Here is an 18,008-nt window from a genome sequence, read left to right on the forward strand (position 1 = left end):
ACGCCATTTCCTCTCCAGATTACGAGTCATCTGCTTTAGGGTACGTGTTTGAGAATTATACCACGGGGTCAGGTACTTCTGATTAGAGACCTTAGTTTTCACCGGAGCTACAGTATCCAGAGTCGTACGTAGTGAGGAGGTGAAATTATTAACAAGATAATCGACCTCTGTTGGGGTAGCGTTCAGATAGCTGCTCTGCTCTGTGTTGGTACAGGGCATTGACGATGATAACAGTGGCTGGATTATATTCTTAAACTTAGTTACAGCGCTTTCAGAAAGACATCTACTTTGATAAAGTCCACTCTCCACTGCTGCGTAATCAATTATTGTAAATGTAAATGTTATCAAGAAATGATCAGACAGGAGAGGGTTTTCAGGAAACACTGTTAAATGTTCAGTTTCTATGCCATATGTTAAAACAAGATCTAGAGTGTGATTAAAGTGGTGGGTGGGCTCTAAATAAATTTAGAGTTCTGATTAGACGTTGCCGGTGCCAGTGCCAGCTGGGGACGTCCTCAAACGATAAGAGTTGAAAGAAGATTTAAGATGTGGCGACCCTGTGCATCTTGAATGGGTGGGTTCTTTTACATTTTGAGAGAAACCAATTGAGTCTAACAACAGATTAAATGCCATGTTGAGGCTGTCATTTTTAGCATCAACATGGATGTTAAAATCACCCACAATAATTATTTTATCTGAGCTCAGAACTAAATTAGAGAAAAAGTCTGAGAAATCAGACAGAAACTCTGTGTAAGGCCCAGGTGGACGATAGATGATAACAAGTAAGACTGGTTTCTGAGTTTCACAGCTGGGGTGGACAATGTTAAGCATCAGGCTTTCAAATGAATTAAAAGTCTGTCTTGGTCTTTCATTAATTAATAGACTGGTGTGAAAAATTGCTGCCAAACCGCCCCCTCGACCTGTGCTTCGAGATTTCTGGTAGTTAGAATGACTCGGGGGTGTTGATTCATTTAAACTAACATAATCATCCTGCTGCAACCAGGTTTCTGTAAGGCAGAGTAAATCAATTTGTTGATCAATTATTAAGTCATGTACTAATGATGTCAGTGACCACTGAGTGATCGCTGCAGTCAGACAGTTAACTGGAAAACTGGAACAGAATCCACCTCATTACTGATGTAGAGCTGGCATGGAAATATTTTAATGATGTTTTGATAAGAATTATAAATAAACATGCCTCCATCATTAAATTTAGAGTAAACTACAGAAATAATGCTTAATTTTGTCCCTAGAGTTCTTCAGAAATCATTAAACCTTCTGTGAAATCAGTATTTTAATTAGGTTATCTTATACCCATAGTCAAGGTAGATGAATTATGTTAAACAGCTGTAGAACATAATTATATTCCTTAGTCTAGGATGTGTGCAAAATATGTAACTTAGTTTTCCTTACATCTTTAGGTTAAAGAACATGACCCCTTTGCAGTATATTCTGATAGTATGTTAGACCAAATGTCTCAGTATATTTTGTTAAGAAGGATAGACAAAAGTTCAAGTATATCTCTGGGGATTAAAAGAATGTGACCATCCTTTGGGTTCTGTTCGACAGGTGGGCGCCACCATTTATCTGCTGTGAATGTTTTACACGGTTTTCTTGTCATGTCAGACTGCTTAAATCATTTCTGAGAATGTTGTGTGCAAAAGACCTTGTGCCGATAATAGCAGAAACAGACCACATTCGGTGCCCCCACCTTTGTAGGGGGTAGAAAGACAGGGAGCCCGAGGTCATAACTTAGGCGCCATGACAGATAAGAGAGTGTGAATGTTTAGGTTTACGACCAGGTGGGGGCTAGTAGAAAACTATAAAAAGCTGTGTAATACATCGCCATTTTGAGACTTGCTGTGACCCTCTCAGGCATCTCTCCCCATCATGATGGTTTTTATGCTCAAAAGTGTGAAAATTGTATGGAAATAAAGGATTGTTGATTGAGCCTTTATACACCGAGTAAGTGTCCTTCCTTCAGCCCAAAGATTCAAAGAACTGGGTGAATTCAACAACTTGGTGCCGGTGACCCGGATCTTTTGGTGTGCTGAGGAGGGGCAGATTTGGCCTGTGGTGAGATCGTGTGACAAAGCGAACGGAGAGCCGGCTCAAACATCAAAAAGGTAAGCACAGCCTGTTGTATTATGAATACCAAATGTGCATATTGGGCTTTCCAAATTAATCTGTTCGCTGAGTTACACGTATTTTCACATTAAATTGTCGGTGTCTGGTTTTCTAGCAAGAATACTAATAATACTCTACGTTGAGACTAGAATTCCAGTGTGTCATAGGAACTGCCTCTAGCAAGATACTAATTATATTCTACGTTGAGACTAGAGCGCAGCCCACTTTACCCTAACATAATTAATTTTGTCTAAAACTGGCTTCTGTTGCAAGAAATGGGGAAAAGCTTCAAAAGGCGGCCAAAGTGTAGAATATGAAATAGAGGTGAAATAGAGTCTAACTTACGGTGCGCTTGCATTTTCAAAGGTGAGCTCAGAGGTTTCTGTGTGTGTTTCTGCTGGTGAGACGCGCTTGCTGTGTTTCTGTGTGTGAAATATGAACATGGTGACAGTGACGGTTAATGTGTGAATGGGAGGACATTAGAGCAAAGACACATTTTAGGATCAAAGGTTGATGCCTAGTGGACCTGTGGAAATTGTTTTTGTTCATGGTGTGGCAACCCTCCTGCCTGTGGACGCGCAGTCAGGTCCAGCGGCGTCTGGTTAGCCGAGGTGGTGACTTGGGAACTGAGGACTCCCGCATAGCTACAGAATAACACTGAAACGTCTGTGTAATCATGGTTTACATTTATTCTGGACTAGAGCAAGACACATTTTGCGAACAAAGGTTGAGTTCTAAGAGTAGTAAGAGAAAAAGGTTAAAAAAGGTTAAATAAGGTTAAAAAGGTTGAAAAAGGTTGTATTCCTCGTTTCAGTGGTTGAAATTGTTGTTTGCCTGTCCCCTGACGAGTGTTAAATTAAATAAAGAGGGTATTTGGAGCCACATAGAGAGAGACGGGCTGAATTGGGTGTATTACTCTGTGGTGTAAAAAAAAAAACAAAAAAAAAGGAGAGAGGAAGAGAGTTGGAGGTGGGTAGTTTGTGTGAAAGCGCCGTTAGAGTCGGCGTCTCGTCAGAAGTACGGGAGTCAATTAAAGTAACAGAATAATTTGTGTCTAAAAGTGTGTTTGTGACGAATTGAGGAGGCCCCCGTTCGGGAGAAATGGAGGCTGAGAGAAAAAAAAATAGTTGCAAAAGTGCAGGAGGAGAGAGCCCGTGTAACGGGGTGGGCAGTGACGTGCCAGGGGGTGGAGCATTGGATGAGGGAGCCAAAGGAGGAGTCTGATAAGCTGATGCTGCCGGCTTCCCCGGTGAAGTCATCGCTTACTGCCTTCCCACCTCCCTATCAGGCTCCCGCCCCCTCTATCCCGTGTTGAGAGTAGAGCAGGGCTGGCTGGTTAATTAATTACAAAAAAGCTGGACTTTCTTCGGTTGGACCCGTTATCTTAAATTTGGCAAAGTTGTGTAGGCGCTAAAACTTTCAGGTCTGAGAGTGATTGTAAATATAAGACGTCTTGGTAAATATAATAGAGAGTTGAGTGTGAAACGAGGCTGTGTGTGACGACAGCGCGCTGCGAGCTAGTTTAGACGGTGTGTGAACATGCAAATGAGGTGGCTGCTGTGAAGCCCACAGAGGACTTCCTGTTTAGCGTGTTATTGAGTTTTATAAGTATGATTTGCAAACAATGATACATGCCTGTAATTAAAATGCTGATTTTGCTGATTATAATATTATAAATAAAGTTTTGAATGACTGCGGTGAATGTTTGATGTTTGGCTGGGTTTTGATATAGGAGAGATGGCTTGGCGGCTGCTGGGGGTGAGTGTCGGTGACCGGAAATCTGCATGCCCATAAAAGGCAACTGCCTGACTGTGTGAACTATGCACCGAGAGAGAGAGAGTAAAATCTAGGCAGATGAACCAAATGGATGTTTTAAGAAAAATAGTAAATGAATGTTTTAGTCTCTTAATACAGGTGGATTTCTCCCAACCCGGAGACCTGAGTACATCAGCAAAAGGATAGACTAACAAAATTGGGACGACAGACAGGCCAAGCTCTGGCTCAAAATTTTACAGCTTGACCTCTCATTTTGTCCCCACCTGAAAAAGAAGCTTAAAGGACATCTTCTCCTCCAGTTATCGGTTACCATCACTGGAAATTTTCAGGCAAGTTTTTCACTGAATTGTTTTTGGCACCATGTGTCCCTGAATCTCACAAGCAAGCTCTAATTCCTGGCTGAAGACATGGAATGCTGTTATTTAAGGTGGGAAATCAAAATTTGGGAAACAAAATTAAAAAACACACAATTAGGGAAATGCCTTGTTGGAGAAAAAGTTAAAATAACCCACCCACAAACGCACATACACGCAATGAAGAAACAGCTTACATTCATGAACACGTGAAGATTTTCCAGCAAGGTTAAAGCAGCAAAACTTAACATACACCTGATGTTAAAAGATAAAGTTTATCCACTACTAACAAATAAACTCTCTGGGTTGCAGGACAACAACTTGACTTCAAAAAGAAAGACACTGGTATGACAAACCAGTGATGAAATAATAAATTTAGTGGTTAAAAGAGTCGAATTGTGACATGTTTTCCTCTGATTGAGTAATATAAGTGATTATTGAATGAAATAAAATTCCTTTTTTGAATTATTAAACATGATCTTAAGAATTTTAACGTGTACCTGTGTTGTCCTGTCAACTTGGTGGGGTATGAGTTGATTATATAGTGAGAAAAAAAAAAAAAAAAAAGGGGGGGGGAAGGCTGACACAGGGCCTGGCCCCTCTCTGAATAACACAGCCAAAACAACATTATTTTCCTGTTCGTCTGTTTTTGTTTTGTTTTTGTTTTTTCTCTTTATGCTTAATTACAGGCTGCTTTGTCGGCCCGGAAAGCCGAGGCTGACCTGGACTCCTGCTCTCCCCTCTACCATCTTTGCTCTCCCTTCTACCATCTTTGATGTGACCCTGACCAAATGCTACAGCAGCTGGACCCACAACAACAGCCTGAGAATGTCAACAGTGCTGCAGGAAAGCGATCTCATGCAGCGGAGACGAAGAACGTTAAATCCAAGGCCCGTTTCACTACACGGGGGAGATTTCCAGACAGCTTCAGCTGACAGAGCTGTGACGAGACGCCTATTAAGCCCGGATGAAAAGTGAGGCCGAGCAAAAGAATGCTGACCTTAACAACTCTGCATTAACACTGTGCAGGACAGTGATGGACCAACACGGATGATCGGGCAGCAAAAAGGGCGTGCCAGAGACACGAGGAGTAACTGAGGTCAGGAGGCACCTCAGATTGGACAAAAGCAGCAGAAGAACATAAGCTGAAGACACAGGTGTCGGGGCTCAGCCAGGAGCTGACCTCTGAGAAGAGCTGGACAGCAGGGCTGCAGAAGGTCGTGGAGCAAAGCAAGGAAAACATCAATAAACTTCAATCTGACGTGTACGGAAAAGACTCTGAGGTTTCTGCCCTCAGTGAGAGCTCAAGACATTAGAGCAGAAACTGAGCATGGCTCAGGAGGAGCTGGACAAGGAGAAGATGCAGGACACTGGAGAAAAGGACTGCCTTAATTGGGGCCAGAACCAGTATGGATAGAACTTTGGGCAGCAGCACCAATGGATGCAAACGGACTGGAAAGGGGGAGGCAGGACCCCAGAGCACGCTTCAGGCCCTGGTTTACCCAGAACACCAGAACAGGAAAGTGATGAACACAAACACACACAAACACACACACAAACACACACATCTACATACACTGACTCAGAATTAAGAGAAACACACACATTAACACATATGCACTCGTTGATTGACTGAGAAATGACACACACACACGCACACAAATCGAAATGTTGATTCAATTCACGGAGAAGTGATCCACACACACACACACACACATATACATGTTTGGGCAATGAAGAGTGACACACACACGCTGATGCAATGAAGAATGCTTTACTAACAAATGCTATGCTGATACGCAAAATGCTGCACACAAACGTCCAAATACAGAATTTGTTACAACAACAAGAAGCCATTGATTGTTAATTGGTTAAATGCATTTCATGTCACCCAGAGGGCATTTGTGTAGATTTAGGGGACAGGGTCTAGAGCAGTTTGGTTATGAAAACAATGTCTGTGAGTGATGTCTGTTTATGGCTCAAGGCCTCGACTGAATTGTTTACTGTGCTTCACACAGCCTGATAAGGAGCAGTGGTACAGAGTGAAAATGATGAATTAACAATGTGAGCCTTATTTCGGAGCGCCACATTTTTGTGATTGAGATTTAATTGAAGGAGGAACACACTGAAAAAATAAATTAAAAAAAGAGAAAAGGGGGCCAGCCCTTGGATTTACGTAAGTATCCCATGTGTATTTAACACAATTGCCTCAGGCTTTAAAGATCTGTACAGAATTTAACAGGAAATCATAGCTTCCCTGTATTTCCTACATTGTTGGCATGCTGGTGAGTGCTGTTGCTCCACAGTAAGAAGGTCCTGGGTGCAAGTCCACAGTCTGGCTAGTTTGCAGCGGTTTCTCTCTGGGTATTCTGGTTTCCTGCCACAGTGAAAAGTCATGCAGCTGGTAGAGCTAGGTTAATTGATGATTCTAAATTATCTGTGAATGTAAGTGTAAATGGTTGTTTGTTTCTAGGTGATAGACTGGTGACCTGTCCGGGTTGCACCCTGCCTCGTAACCTATCACTTTCTGGTGAAGTTTTGGTTGATTTTGGGTTTTGCTTAACACTAGGTTGATTTTATCAGTGAGGTTCGGATTGTTTTCTTTCTCTAAGAGAGAGAAAGATGGTTTTATGCTTGGACATGTTTCTAATGGGCCCCAGTATTTGTTATTATATGAGTATTTTATTGGTTACGTTTGTTTTTTGCTTTTGTTACAGTGCACTGAAATAAGAACATCTGAGAGGAGTGATCCACCGGTGGTGATATTTTGGTATTTTGTGAGTTCCTGATTTAACAAATCAGCTCTTTAATCCAGGCCTGAGAGAGTGAACTTTAAAGCGCTATAAAACATTCTTACTGAAAACAGTCGCAAAGCATTTTTCTCCACATTAAGTTGGGCTCAGGAGAAAGCCACTTATTGGGGACAATTAGAAAATGAGAGTCCCTGCCTAAAAGGATTCAGCGAGGTAATCCGACCTAAAGTTCTTCTTTTTCTTTTTGAAATGACATCATTTTGCTGAGGGTGGAAATCAAAGGCAGCGATGGTTTCCACTATCAGCAAAGAATGAATGAATGAATGAATGAATGGAAATAAAAACAAACTGACTGACTGGTAAAAGCTGACAAGACTTGACCACGACTCAAAGTTAACCTCCACCTAGACAGGACAAAAGGGTGGATGAATTTATCTGTGCACAGACAAACATGAATTGGGTTGATGCTCTCCCTATAGCACTAATGAGTGTGAGGTGCTCAGTTAATCAGAGCACTGGGTTTACCCCATTTGAACTGCTGACAGGGAGACAATTTCCAGGCCCTGCAGCAGGTGTAAGAGAGTTAAGAGAGGAAACAAATGGGTCTGAACATGTGAAACAGTTTAAAGCACCGAAGGCTCTTGTCTCTAGTTTCACTACGCAGGTGGGAGATCCGACCGGAAAGGAGGTGACCACGCCGGAGGTGAAGTGGGTGTGGCTGAAGGTGTATAAGCGGAAGTGGGACGAGCCGAGGTTTACGGGGCCATTCGAGGTGACCACTCGAACCTCTCACGCAGTCCAGCTGAGGGGCAAAGGCGATGCTTGGTATCACTGGAGCCGGTGTGCGGTGGCGGAAGAGCCTAGGAGGTCGGAGAGGCGCTTAGGGAAAAAGGGGGACACGGCTGTGACCCTAAAAACACAGGTTTGAGCGAAAAAGGGGCAGAATAATCCCCTGACCTGTGCAACGACCGAAGGGTAGTCTAACTCTGGAGGTTGAAGAAAGGACAATCGACAACAGGAGAACATCGGTGGCTGCAGCAATAAAATAAAAATTAAAAATTCTTTAGACAGAGGTTTGATTCTGATTAACATTGAAAAACCATAAGGTAACATTAAAATGGCTGTGAGAAACTACCATGTGAAAATAAAGCTTTGGGAAGACGGGAGAGTGATGGGGATGTTAACTGTGCTCACTGTGATCCTGGTAACAATTATTTTCTTATTGTGTGAATTGCCCAGTTTCAGAACTCATTCAACTTCTCTTCCTTCAGCGGACCCTGAGGTGACCCAACTTAAGCCTGTCACCCCGAACAAAAATGTCGATAGAATTAATTATGTGCATTATCACGTTCTTCGGCTGGCCAATTTGACACGTGATGCAGTTGAAGGGTTAGCAGAGCAATTAGGTCCCACCTATCTGATGGCAGTACAAAACAGGATGGCGCTTGACATGGTCCTGGCGGGAAAGGGGGACGTGTGTGTTATGTTCGGACAAATGTGTTGCACCTTAATTTCTAATAATACTGTTCCAGACGGCTCGATAACAAACTCTGGAGGGGCTGGGAACTCTGGCCCATAATATGCATGAACACTAAGGTATTAAAAACCCGTTGAAGGAGTGGATGACTTCTGTTTTTGGGCAATGGAAAGGTTTTGTCATGTCAATTATGGTTTCACTGTCTGTTTTTACTGCAGTTCTTACAACATGTGGATGCTGTTCCATTCCTTGCCTGAGGGCGCTGGTAATTCGTCTTATTGACAAGGCCATATACTAAGGGACCTAAAGACCAGGTCGATGTGGATATTGCAACCTTAGAATGCATGTTGTAAGTGATCTCTCCAAAGGAGAGATCAAAGGGGGATTGTGAAATCAGTATTTTAATTAGGTTATCTTATACCCATAGTCAAGGTAGATGAATTATGTTAAACAGCTGTAGAACATAATTATATTCCTTAGTCTAGGATGTGTGCAAAATATGTAACTTAGTTTTCCTTACATCTTTAGGTTAAAGAACATGACCCTTTTGCAGTATATTCTGATAGTATGTTAGACCAAATGTCTCAGTATATTTTGTTAAGAAGGATAGACAAAAGTTCAAGTATATCTGTGGGGATTAAAAGAATGTGACCATCCTTTGGGTTCTGTTAGACAGGTGGGCGCCACCATTTATCTGCTGTGAATGTTTTACACGGTTTTCTTGTCATGTCAGACTGCTTAAATCATTTTCTGAGAATGTTGTGTGCAAAAGACCTTGTGCCGATAATAGCAGAAACAGACCACATTCGGTGCCCCCACCTTTGTAGGGGGTAGAAAGACAGGGAGCCCGAGGTCATAACTTAGGCGCCATGACAGATAAGAGAGTGTGAATGTTTAGGTTTACGACCAGGTGGGGGCTAGTAGAAAACTATAAAAAGCTGTGTAATACATCGCCATTTTGAGACTTGCTGTGACCCTCTCTGCATCTCTCCCCATCATGATGGTTTTTATGCTCAAAAGTGTGAAAATTGTATGGAAATAAAGGATTGTTGATTGAGCATTTATACACCGAGTAAGTGTCCTTCCTTCAGCCCAAAGATTCAAAGAACTGGGTGAATTCAACACTTCTAAATTTAAAAAAAAAGCTAAATCAGAGTACTAGCTCTTAAAAAACATTAAACATCTTAATGATCCTAAACAATTCTGGAAAATAATAACATCTTATCACAGGGATATAACCACCAAAATACCAGATTTTGTTTTAAAAGACTGATGTACTTTACTGAAAAATGTAATATTTTAAGTGCTTTATACATTTTGTTTCTTCTGGGTCTTTATTTGAATGTTTTTATCAGAGTTCAAACAGCTTAATGAACAGGAGGCTCTCTCTGTACTCAAACTCAGTCTGTGCTTCAGCTTTTCTCCTCTGAATCCAACAGATTTAAGGTCCACCGGACTGGATCCCAATGAATCTGCAGGACCAAATCAACCTGATCCTTATTTTCTTAAACTGGCTGCAGATTTTATAACAGAATCGCCAACTTGTAATTTTAGTTTTAGTCTTTTGAACACTGAGATCCCTGAAATATGGAAATCTACCAATGTTCTCTCTTTGATGAAAAGAGGTGATGTTAATAACTACAGGCCCACATCTAAATACTGTGTTTAAGTTGACAAAAGCTTATTATTGAACAACCCTAAGAATTTTACAAATTAATTATTTCCCAACATCAGGATTCAGTAAACAACACGGCACAATAACCGCTGCTATTAAAGTGGTGAATGACATCATTAATGCAATGGACTGAAAAAAATACTGAGCTGTTCTTTGTCTTGGTTTGTCAGAGGCTTTTGACACAGTTGTCCTGCCATTTTAGTAAACAGACCAAACAATATTGGTGTAGCTGTAAATGCTGTGAGTTGGTCATCAAATTATTTGTCAGCTACAACACAGTGTGTCCAAAGGAGTTCCCCAGGGCTCCATATTAGGACCACTGCTCTTCTATGTAGATAGATAAAAATGTTGCATTACATTTTTATTCAGATGAAGTGCAAAAACTTGAATTTCTGCAGTCTGCCTTTGATGTTGCTCAGTCCCATTTGACTCAAATTAAGTTGGTGTTAAATTCAGATAAATTCAAGTTCAAGTTGTTCTCAAGTGGCAAAGACACTTCCTAAGAACAAAACCAGTCAAGGGATTAAAAATAAAAAATAGTCACATCTTATAAAGCTTTTGAATAAGTTGCCTCTGTCCTCTGTTGCCTCTGGAAAGATCTACAGAAGAAGTTTAAAGTCCATTTTAAGGAAGTGAGAGAATGGCTCCATTTTATCAGTGTGAATTTTGTTATTGCTGTTTTTATAATGACCTGTTATTTTAGAAGATTCATGATTCATGTTTGTGTTGTGTTGTGTTTTTTTTCTGTATTATTGTGGAATCTATGACTTGAACCTTGAGGTGACCGTGATTTGCACTATATAAAGAAAACTGAGTTCACAGATCAGTGCAGTGAAGCACACACACTGTTTAGTAAAGTCATGTTGTGGAGCTGTTTTACTGATCAATGACTGAGTCTGAAGAAGGTTTTCTGACTTCTGGAACAAACCTGGAAGTTTCTCTTCAGCTCTCTGTATCAGCTGTTTGTAACTCTCAACTCTTTCAGCTTCTGGAACAAGTTTGTGTGAGCCACAGTCAAGGAGCCACCAGAGGACACCTGCTGACCATCGGCATTATGGGTAGTGTAGTAGGAGACACTCACCTGACATGAAATAGTGCCGGAAATAAAATAAAAGACCTCCAGAAACCACAAGAAGAACCAGGAGAACCAGGAGAGCTGTAGCCCAAGGAGGAAACTGTTCTGTGGAAAATTACAAAAACAACATGACCTTTGAACTCTGACCTCAGTCCTGCACTGTACTGACCTCTGTCCTGCACTGTATCCTGGTTTTTATCTCCATGTCTGACCTTTGAGCTGCAGCACTACTTTCTGTCTCAGGATGTCTTTGTCCCTGTAGATGGTGCAGATGTATCCTCCACTGTCTCTCTCTGTGGGGTATTTCAGGGTCAGACTGAGGTCTCCAGTTCTCAGCAGGTCTTTGTTCATCTTTGTGCGACCACAGTAAATTTCATCCTGGTTCTTAAGTTGGTCACTTCCATTTGAATATCGATGGACCATCATGATTTCTTGGTCAAATCTCGTCCACTCCACTCTGGTGTCCTCAGGCAGGTCAGGTGTTGTGTTGCATTGCAGGATGACAGACTCTGACCCTTCAATGACCTCCACCTCAACCTTTTGGTCTGAGAGGACAGTAAACCAAAATATAAAAATTGAATCTGGAAAGTATTCCCAGTGCCTTACTTGTTGCACATTTTGTTATTCCAACATGGATTAGATTCATTTTCACCTCACACTTCTACACACACAATACCTGGGGATTCCCATGATGCAATGAGTTTTTCCTTTCCAGTCACCTTTCTCACTCACTATGTGTTAACAGACCTCTCTGCATTGAATCATATCTGTTATTAACCTCTGTCTCTCTTCCACAGCATGTCTTTATCCTGTCTTCCTTCTCTCACCCCAACCAATCACAGCAGATGGCCGCCCCTCCCTGAGCCTGGTTCTGCTGGAGGTTTCTTCCTGTTAAAAGGGAGTTTTTCCTTCCCACTGTCGCCAAAGTGCTGCTCATAGGGGGTCATATGATTGTTGGGGTTTCTCTGTATCTATTATTGTAGGGTCTACCTTACAATATAAAGCGCCTTGAGGCGACTGTTGTTGTGATTTGGTGCTATATAAATAACATTGAATTGAATTGAACAATACCTCACAATGACGGGGTACTGTTTAAATGATTGCAAATGTATTAAAAAGAAAAAATGAGAATAACATGTAATCACAAACTTTGCTCAGTGCTTTATTGAAGCAACTTTGGCAGCAATTACAGCCTTCAGTCTTTCTCAGTATGGCAGCTATTTTTAGGCATTTTCTTTCTTCTTCTTCTTCTTTGCAGACCCTCTCAAGCACCATCAGGCAGGATGGGGAGTGTCAGTGCAAAGGCATTGTCTAATCTCTCCAGAGATGTTTGATTGGGTTCTTGTCTGGGCTCTGGCTGGACCACTCAAGAACAAACACCACAAAGTGGTCCTAAAGCTCTCCTTTGTTATCTTGTCTCTATGTTCATTTTCCTGTTGGAAGATAAACCTTCACCCAGTCTAAGGTCCAGAGCACGCTGGAGCAGGTTGTAATCAAGGAGTTCTCTACACATTGGTGCATTCGGGAAAACCTTTAGTTCTTCCTCTGTAAAATATCCCACAGCATGATGCTGCCACCACCAGTGGTGCCTGTTTTTTCCAGACACGACACTTGGCATTCAGGCCAAAGAGTTTAATAGTGGTTTCATCAGACCAGAGAATTTTCTTTTTCATGATCTGAGATACTTCAGGGGCTCTTTGGCAAACTCGATTCAATGCATACTGTCTCAGAGGTCTGCAGGCAATTCCTTGGACTTCAAGGCTCGATTTGTGTTCTGACATGTACTGTCAAATATGGGACCTTATACAGACAGGTGTGTGCCTGTCCAAATCATGTCCAATCAACTGCATCGACCACAGGTGGACTCCAACCAAGAAACATCTGACATATTCTCAAAGGGAACAAGATTCAACTGAGCTCAACTTTTAGTGTCCCAGAAAAGGCTGTAAATACTTCTGTCCATCTGTTAATTTTAGCTTTTTTAAATACACCTGGACAAATTTTAAGCAAATGTTTTTCCGTATTCATTATGGGGATTTTGTGCAGGTAGAATTTGGAGGTGAAAAACTGATTCCATCCATTTTGGAATAAGGCTTTTACATAACAAAATGTGGAACAAAGGAAGGGCTGAGAGTATTTTCTGGATGTTCTGTAACTAAAGAAGCAGATTCAGTCACATTGATTTTAATCATAGAATTGACCTGATCTGAGATCCGAGCATCTGTGTTACTGACCTCTGACTCTGCTGCCAGTTAAAATAATATATCAATAATAAAGTCATTAAAATCTCTATTCTGCATGATAAACTATCAGGACAGATTGTGAGCCAAAACTGTGCCAGGTCTTCACAGTACTACTGTTAGTAATCACACTTAAGTAACAGTCATGTTGTGTTATTGTCTGTCCGTATTAGGCAGGCAAGCTCCTGGTTTTCCTGCACATGTAAGAATTTCTGGATCAAATCATCCAGATTTAGAAGATACACCAAAAATTGTACCAATAAGATTCTATTTTCTTCTTCTTTGGTGTCCATGTTTTTATTTTTCCAGTGTGGTTGCATCTAGAAAACTTTACCAATATTTTATCAGATTTCAGTACTAGAAAGATCTTTTCTGTTACTCTTTAGTTTGACCTCTGACCTTCATAATCACAGGTGTTGGGTTTTGTACCTTTGACATGCAGCTGTATGTCTGTCAGTTTCAGTTCCTCTCTTTCATTTCCGATGGAGCAGGTGTAGATGCTGCTATCACTCATTTGAGGGTTTCTCAGAGTGAGGTTGAAGTCTAAAGTGTCCAGAGCATCAGGCCTCATTGATGTGCGCCCTCTGTAACGCTGGTTTTGCCCTTTAAGATCATCTGTTTCCTCTCGTCGTAGGTGGACAGATTTGGGGTGGAGATCATTGCGAGTCCACAGCACTGTGGGATTTTCCTCAGGTATAAAACCTGAGTACTTGCAAGGCAACAGGACATATTTTTCCCCCTCATACACCTCCACCACCGGAGCCAGGGCATGCTGGGAAACTGGAAGGAGACACAAGCACACACAACAAAAACACTTATTATGTGTATGCAGTAGATTTTTTCCTTGGGTTCATATAAAGTGGTTTCAGAAAGTTGCAGAATATGTAACGTAACTCTCAGCCATGTTTTATGAAAAGTATTCAAACATGGATTCTTCCTGTCCAACACACACTGACTGAAAGGACATCAAAGATGTTAAAGAAAACTGATGGAAGACTGAACAACACTGAGGTGAAAGGAGGAAACCATCTCTTATTTATATCAGCATTTGGTTGAAAAATGAACACAGATACAAGCAGATCTGAGCCCTGCAGGGCTAACAACGACACCGCAGTCCATTCATTTTTAACACATAACCTCACCATGCAACAACATCAAATGAGGCAGAAACACAGTGACACACACACAGACACACACACAAAACAGTTTATTAGCAAATAGACATCTCAGTGTTACAATACATAAAAGTGTCACCACTGACAATGTTACACACAACTGGCAACACAACCAATTTTCATCTGTATCATTGGACACGTTTTTTTTCTTCTTCTCTTTTTGCCATAGTCGTTAATCTTGTCAAACGTCACTACTTTCTGGCAGGTTTGTGGTTCTATCAGTAAGAAACAGAGACATCTGGAACACACAGATAGTTCGTCTTAAACAGATATGAACTCAGCTGTAAACCTGTGAGGCCCTGCATGAAGTCCCAGAGGGGGTTATAAGGAATAAATTCAAGTACAGTCAGTTTACATCCAGTAAACTCATGTTACAGACTTTATGTTGTCTAAAAGCACAAACAGCTGTGTTGTTGTGTTTGCATTCAAAGAGCGCTCTTACCGAGTACGAGGAGCAGGAGTGGCAGCAACATCTTCATCTCCAGTTAAAGTCCTGATAACAACAACACGCAGCTGCTGCTGCAGCACTAAAAGTTTGGTCCTCTTACATTAGACAGAGAAAACCTGATAATTTCCTTTTGATCCTTCAAAATATTTATTTATTTATTTTTTCTTTTTACAGCAAATGACAGAATTAAATTTAGAGGAGAAACAACACGTCTACAGGGCTGTTTGCTGCTCTACACTGTTAGAAAAAGCATCTTGAAAAAACGGTGATATTCCGGCAGCTGGGGCGCCAAAATACGACCGTATAATTACAGAAAATAACTCCCGCATAAAAATACGGTTATTTCCAGTAATGAAAATACAATTAGTTGCGCTAATTTGACATGGGATCTCGCCTTTTTGAAGTGCCGCTAAATATTAAATTAGGAATATGTTAATGTGATTAAACAATGAAATCATCTATAAATAGGAAAAAAAAAATCTTTAAAAAACGGTAATATTCCAGCAGCTGGGGCGCCAAAATACGACCGTAAAATAACAGAAAATAACTGTCCCATAAAAATACGGTCATTTTCAGTAATGAAAATAGAGTTTGTTGCGCTAATTTCACATGGGATTCTGCCTTTTCCAAGTGCTTTTAGACATTAAATTAGGAACATTTTAACGTGATCAAACAATGAAATTACCTATAAACAAGGTCACTGAATGTGGCAATATGAATCATAATACGTAAATGTACAGAAATATACAGTTGGTTTAAATAATAATGGATTGCACGCCCTGGGACAGACTGACAGAGGCGAGGCTGCCATATCGCACCATCGGCCCCTTTGGGCATCACTAGTAGGCGGTAGGTTCACCACGGACACAACGACGGAGAGTGTCTGAGCTGGGGCGCGAACCGGCAACCTTCTGATCACAAGGCGAACTGCCCACTCTTGAGCCACGATCACCCTAACTAGCAATGATAATAATACTTATGTGATGTAACACAAGCTTATAGGAATCATGTTATATGCTTTGTCATAGCATTACATTTGAATTCAACAGTTCAATCTTTCAAATAACGGACAGATATTTGTGAAACCATGATACATTTGTGAATCTGTATCTAAATATGCATATGTACAGACAGATACATTTAATAATCATGAAAATTATGTTTCATTACAGTGATTTAACGTTAATTTACATTCAAAATGTGAAGTCAAAGTCTATTTACGTAACTTTAATGATATTCTAGAAGAACAGAACATTACTGTAAAATGAACAGTAAAATACCTTCATATTAGGGTTTTTTCCTACGGTCGCAGCCATACCCACGACCTTGTTGTTAGTTCACATTCATTGGCCGATGCTTAGCGTCATGTTATTTATATTAATTGCATTTCCTACCTCTACATTTCTCTTTCAAAACATATAATTAGCACAGCGTGGCCGTGCAATGTCTTACATTGTGGCACGCAGAGAAATGTTAACAAAGAAGCTCACAGAGAAAGATTGAGCTTGTTATTCAACCCCAAGCTGGTAGGGGGAGCTCTTTATTAAAACACTTGCTGGTGCTACAATGTGCCTCAAGGTTCAACAACAGCACAACAGAAGTCACTCATGGTACAGCACTCGCTCTACAAAACAACAACTGTCAGACACTCTTCACCACGGCGTAAACACAACATTCAACATAACAGTTAAAAGTAACGTTACCATAAACATTAAAACAAGAACATCTAAGCAGCTCATGTCCCAACGCATGATGGGAGAGAACTAGCTGTTCCCACAACACGTCACAATATGTTTTTTTTTAGTTTTTATTCCTTTTAATTATATTTTCACTTGTTACCTCTTAATTATTGAATCAGACCTAGGTGACATGAAATTTTCAGCAAAATTATAATTCAAATACTCCTTTAATTATTGATTATTCTCATTAATTTTCGATCATTTTATATAGTTTTCCATAGTATTACATTTGGATTTAACAGATCATTCTCTCACATAACAGACAAATATTCGTGAAATTATGATACATTTCTGGATGTATTTTTACAATCTAAATATGCATATGTACAAAAAAATATATTAAAAAAACAAGTAAATTGTGTTTTATTACATTTACAGTGTTGTTATGTTATTTTACATATGACGTGTCAGATCACAGTCTACTTATGTAAATGTAATGATATTCTAGAAAAACAGTACACAACTGTAAAATACACAGTAAAATAATTTGACATTACTATTTTTTGGAACAGTGTATGGGATTAATATTCTGCTGTCATTTGAAACTTAAATTTAGAAATTAAACTTTAAGCTTTACAAAACTGACAGTAGGATTTTAAGGTTTGTCAAAACATTTTTATATATTTACATCGTTTTGCATTTGAGGTTTCCTTCTTCACACCTGCAGCGAGGATGTGCAGCTGTTTGACTCACTTGTTGTCACGGTCCTGGACCTGTGGCCCAGTGTTTAGATTTTGTATTATTGTTTTTGGGCTGTTTTCTTCTATTGTTCAACGTTACTAGTTTTTTGGTGTCTGTTTTGTATTTCCGAGCTTGTGGATTCCTTTGCTCCTTATGTCACTCTGGTCCCTGTACTGTGTTAGTATTGTCTCTGAGTTCAGTCTGTGGATTTCCTGTTTTACTTTGAAGGTCTTGTCTCATGTTAGTGTATTCTACTTTACTTCCTTGTCTTGTCTAGCCTAATGACTTTGAGCTGTGTGTCCACCTGTTCCTGTACCTGCCAGTGTATTTTAGTCCCTGTCAGTCAGTACTTGTTGTCCTGTTGTTAGCATCATTTCTCCCTCCTGTGTCTCTCCTGATGTTTTCTTGTGTATTTTGGTTCTAGCTCCAGTTTAAGTTTTCTGTTTGGTTTTCCTTGGTCAGCAATAAAGCTGCTTTCAAGTTCATGTT

General features: G+C 40.4%; 1 protein-coding gene across 5 annotated transcripts in view; it reads right to left on the bottom strand.

Moving 5' to 3' along the window:
- The window catches only part of LOC148103096 (uncharacterized), a 30,452-nt gene that overhangs the window by 8,059 nt on the left and 4,385 nt on the right, over positions 1–18,008 (bottom strand). For 2 of the 5 annotated variants that reach the window (XM_087838532.1, XM_087838530.1), the window contains exons 1-4: positions 15,094–15,183; positions 13,906–14,256; positions 11,449–11,781; positions 11,243–11,341 (exon numbers count right to left, since the gene is read on the bottom strand). In XM_087838532.1, coding sequence (XP_087694658.1) covers positions 11,243–11,341; positions 11,449–11,781; positions 13,906–14,256; positions 15,094–15,130 — 820 coding nt within the window. In that variant the 5' untranslated portion in view covers positions 15,131–15,183. Of the gene's footprint in view, positions 1–11,242; positions 11,342–11,448; positions 11,782–13,905; positions 14,257–14,618; positions 14,650–15,093; positions 15,184–18,008 lie in introns of those variants that run through there. The other 3 variants (XM_087838533.1, XM_087838531.1, XM_087838534.1) reach the window with 2 other exon arrangements.

This window comes from Neolamprologus brichardi, chromosome 3 (genome assembly GCF_056152115.1).
Source record: "Neolamprologus brichardi isolate AB-2024 chromosome 3, ASM5615211v1, whole genome shotgun sequence".
Taxonomy (NCBI): domain Eukaryota; kingdom Metazoa; phylum Chordata; class Actinopteri; order Cichliformes; family Cichlidae; genus Neolamprologus; species Neolamprologus brichardi.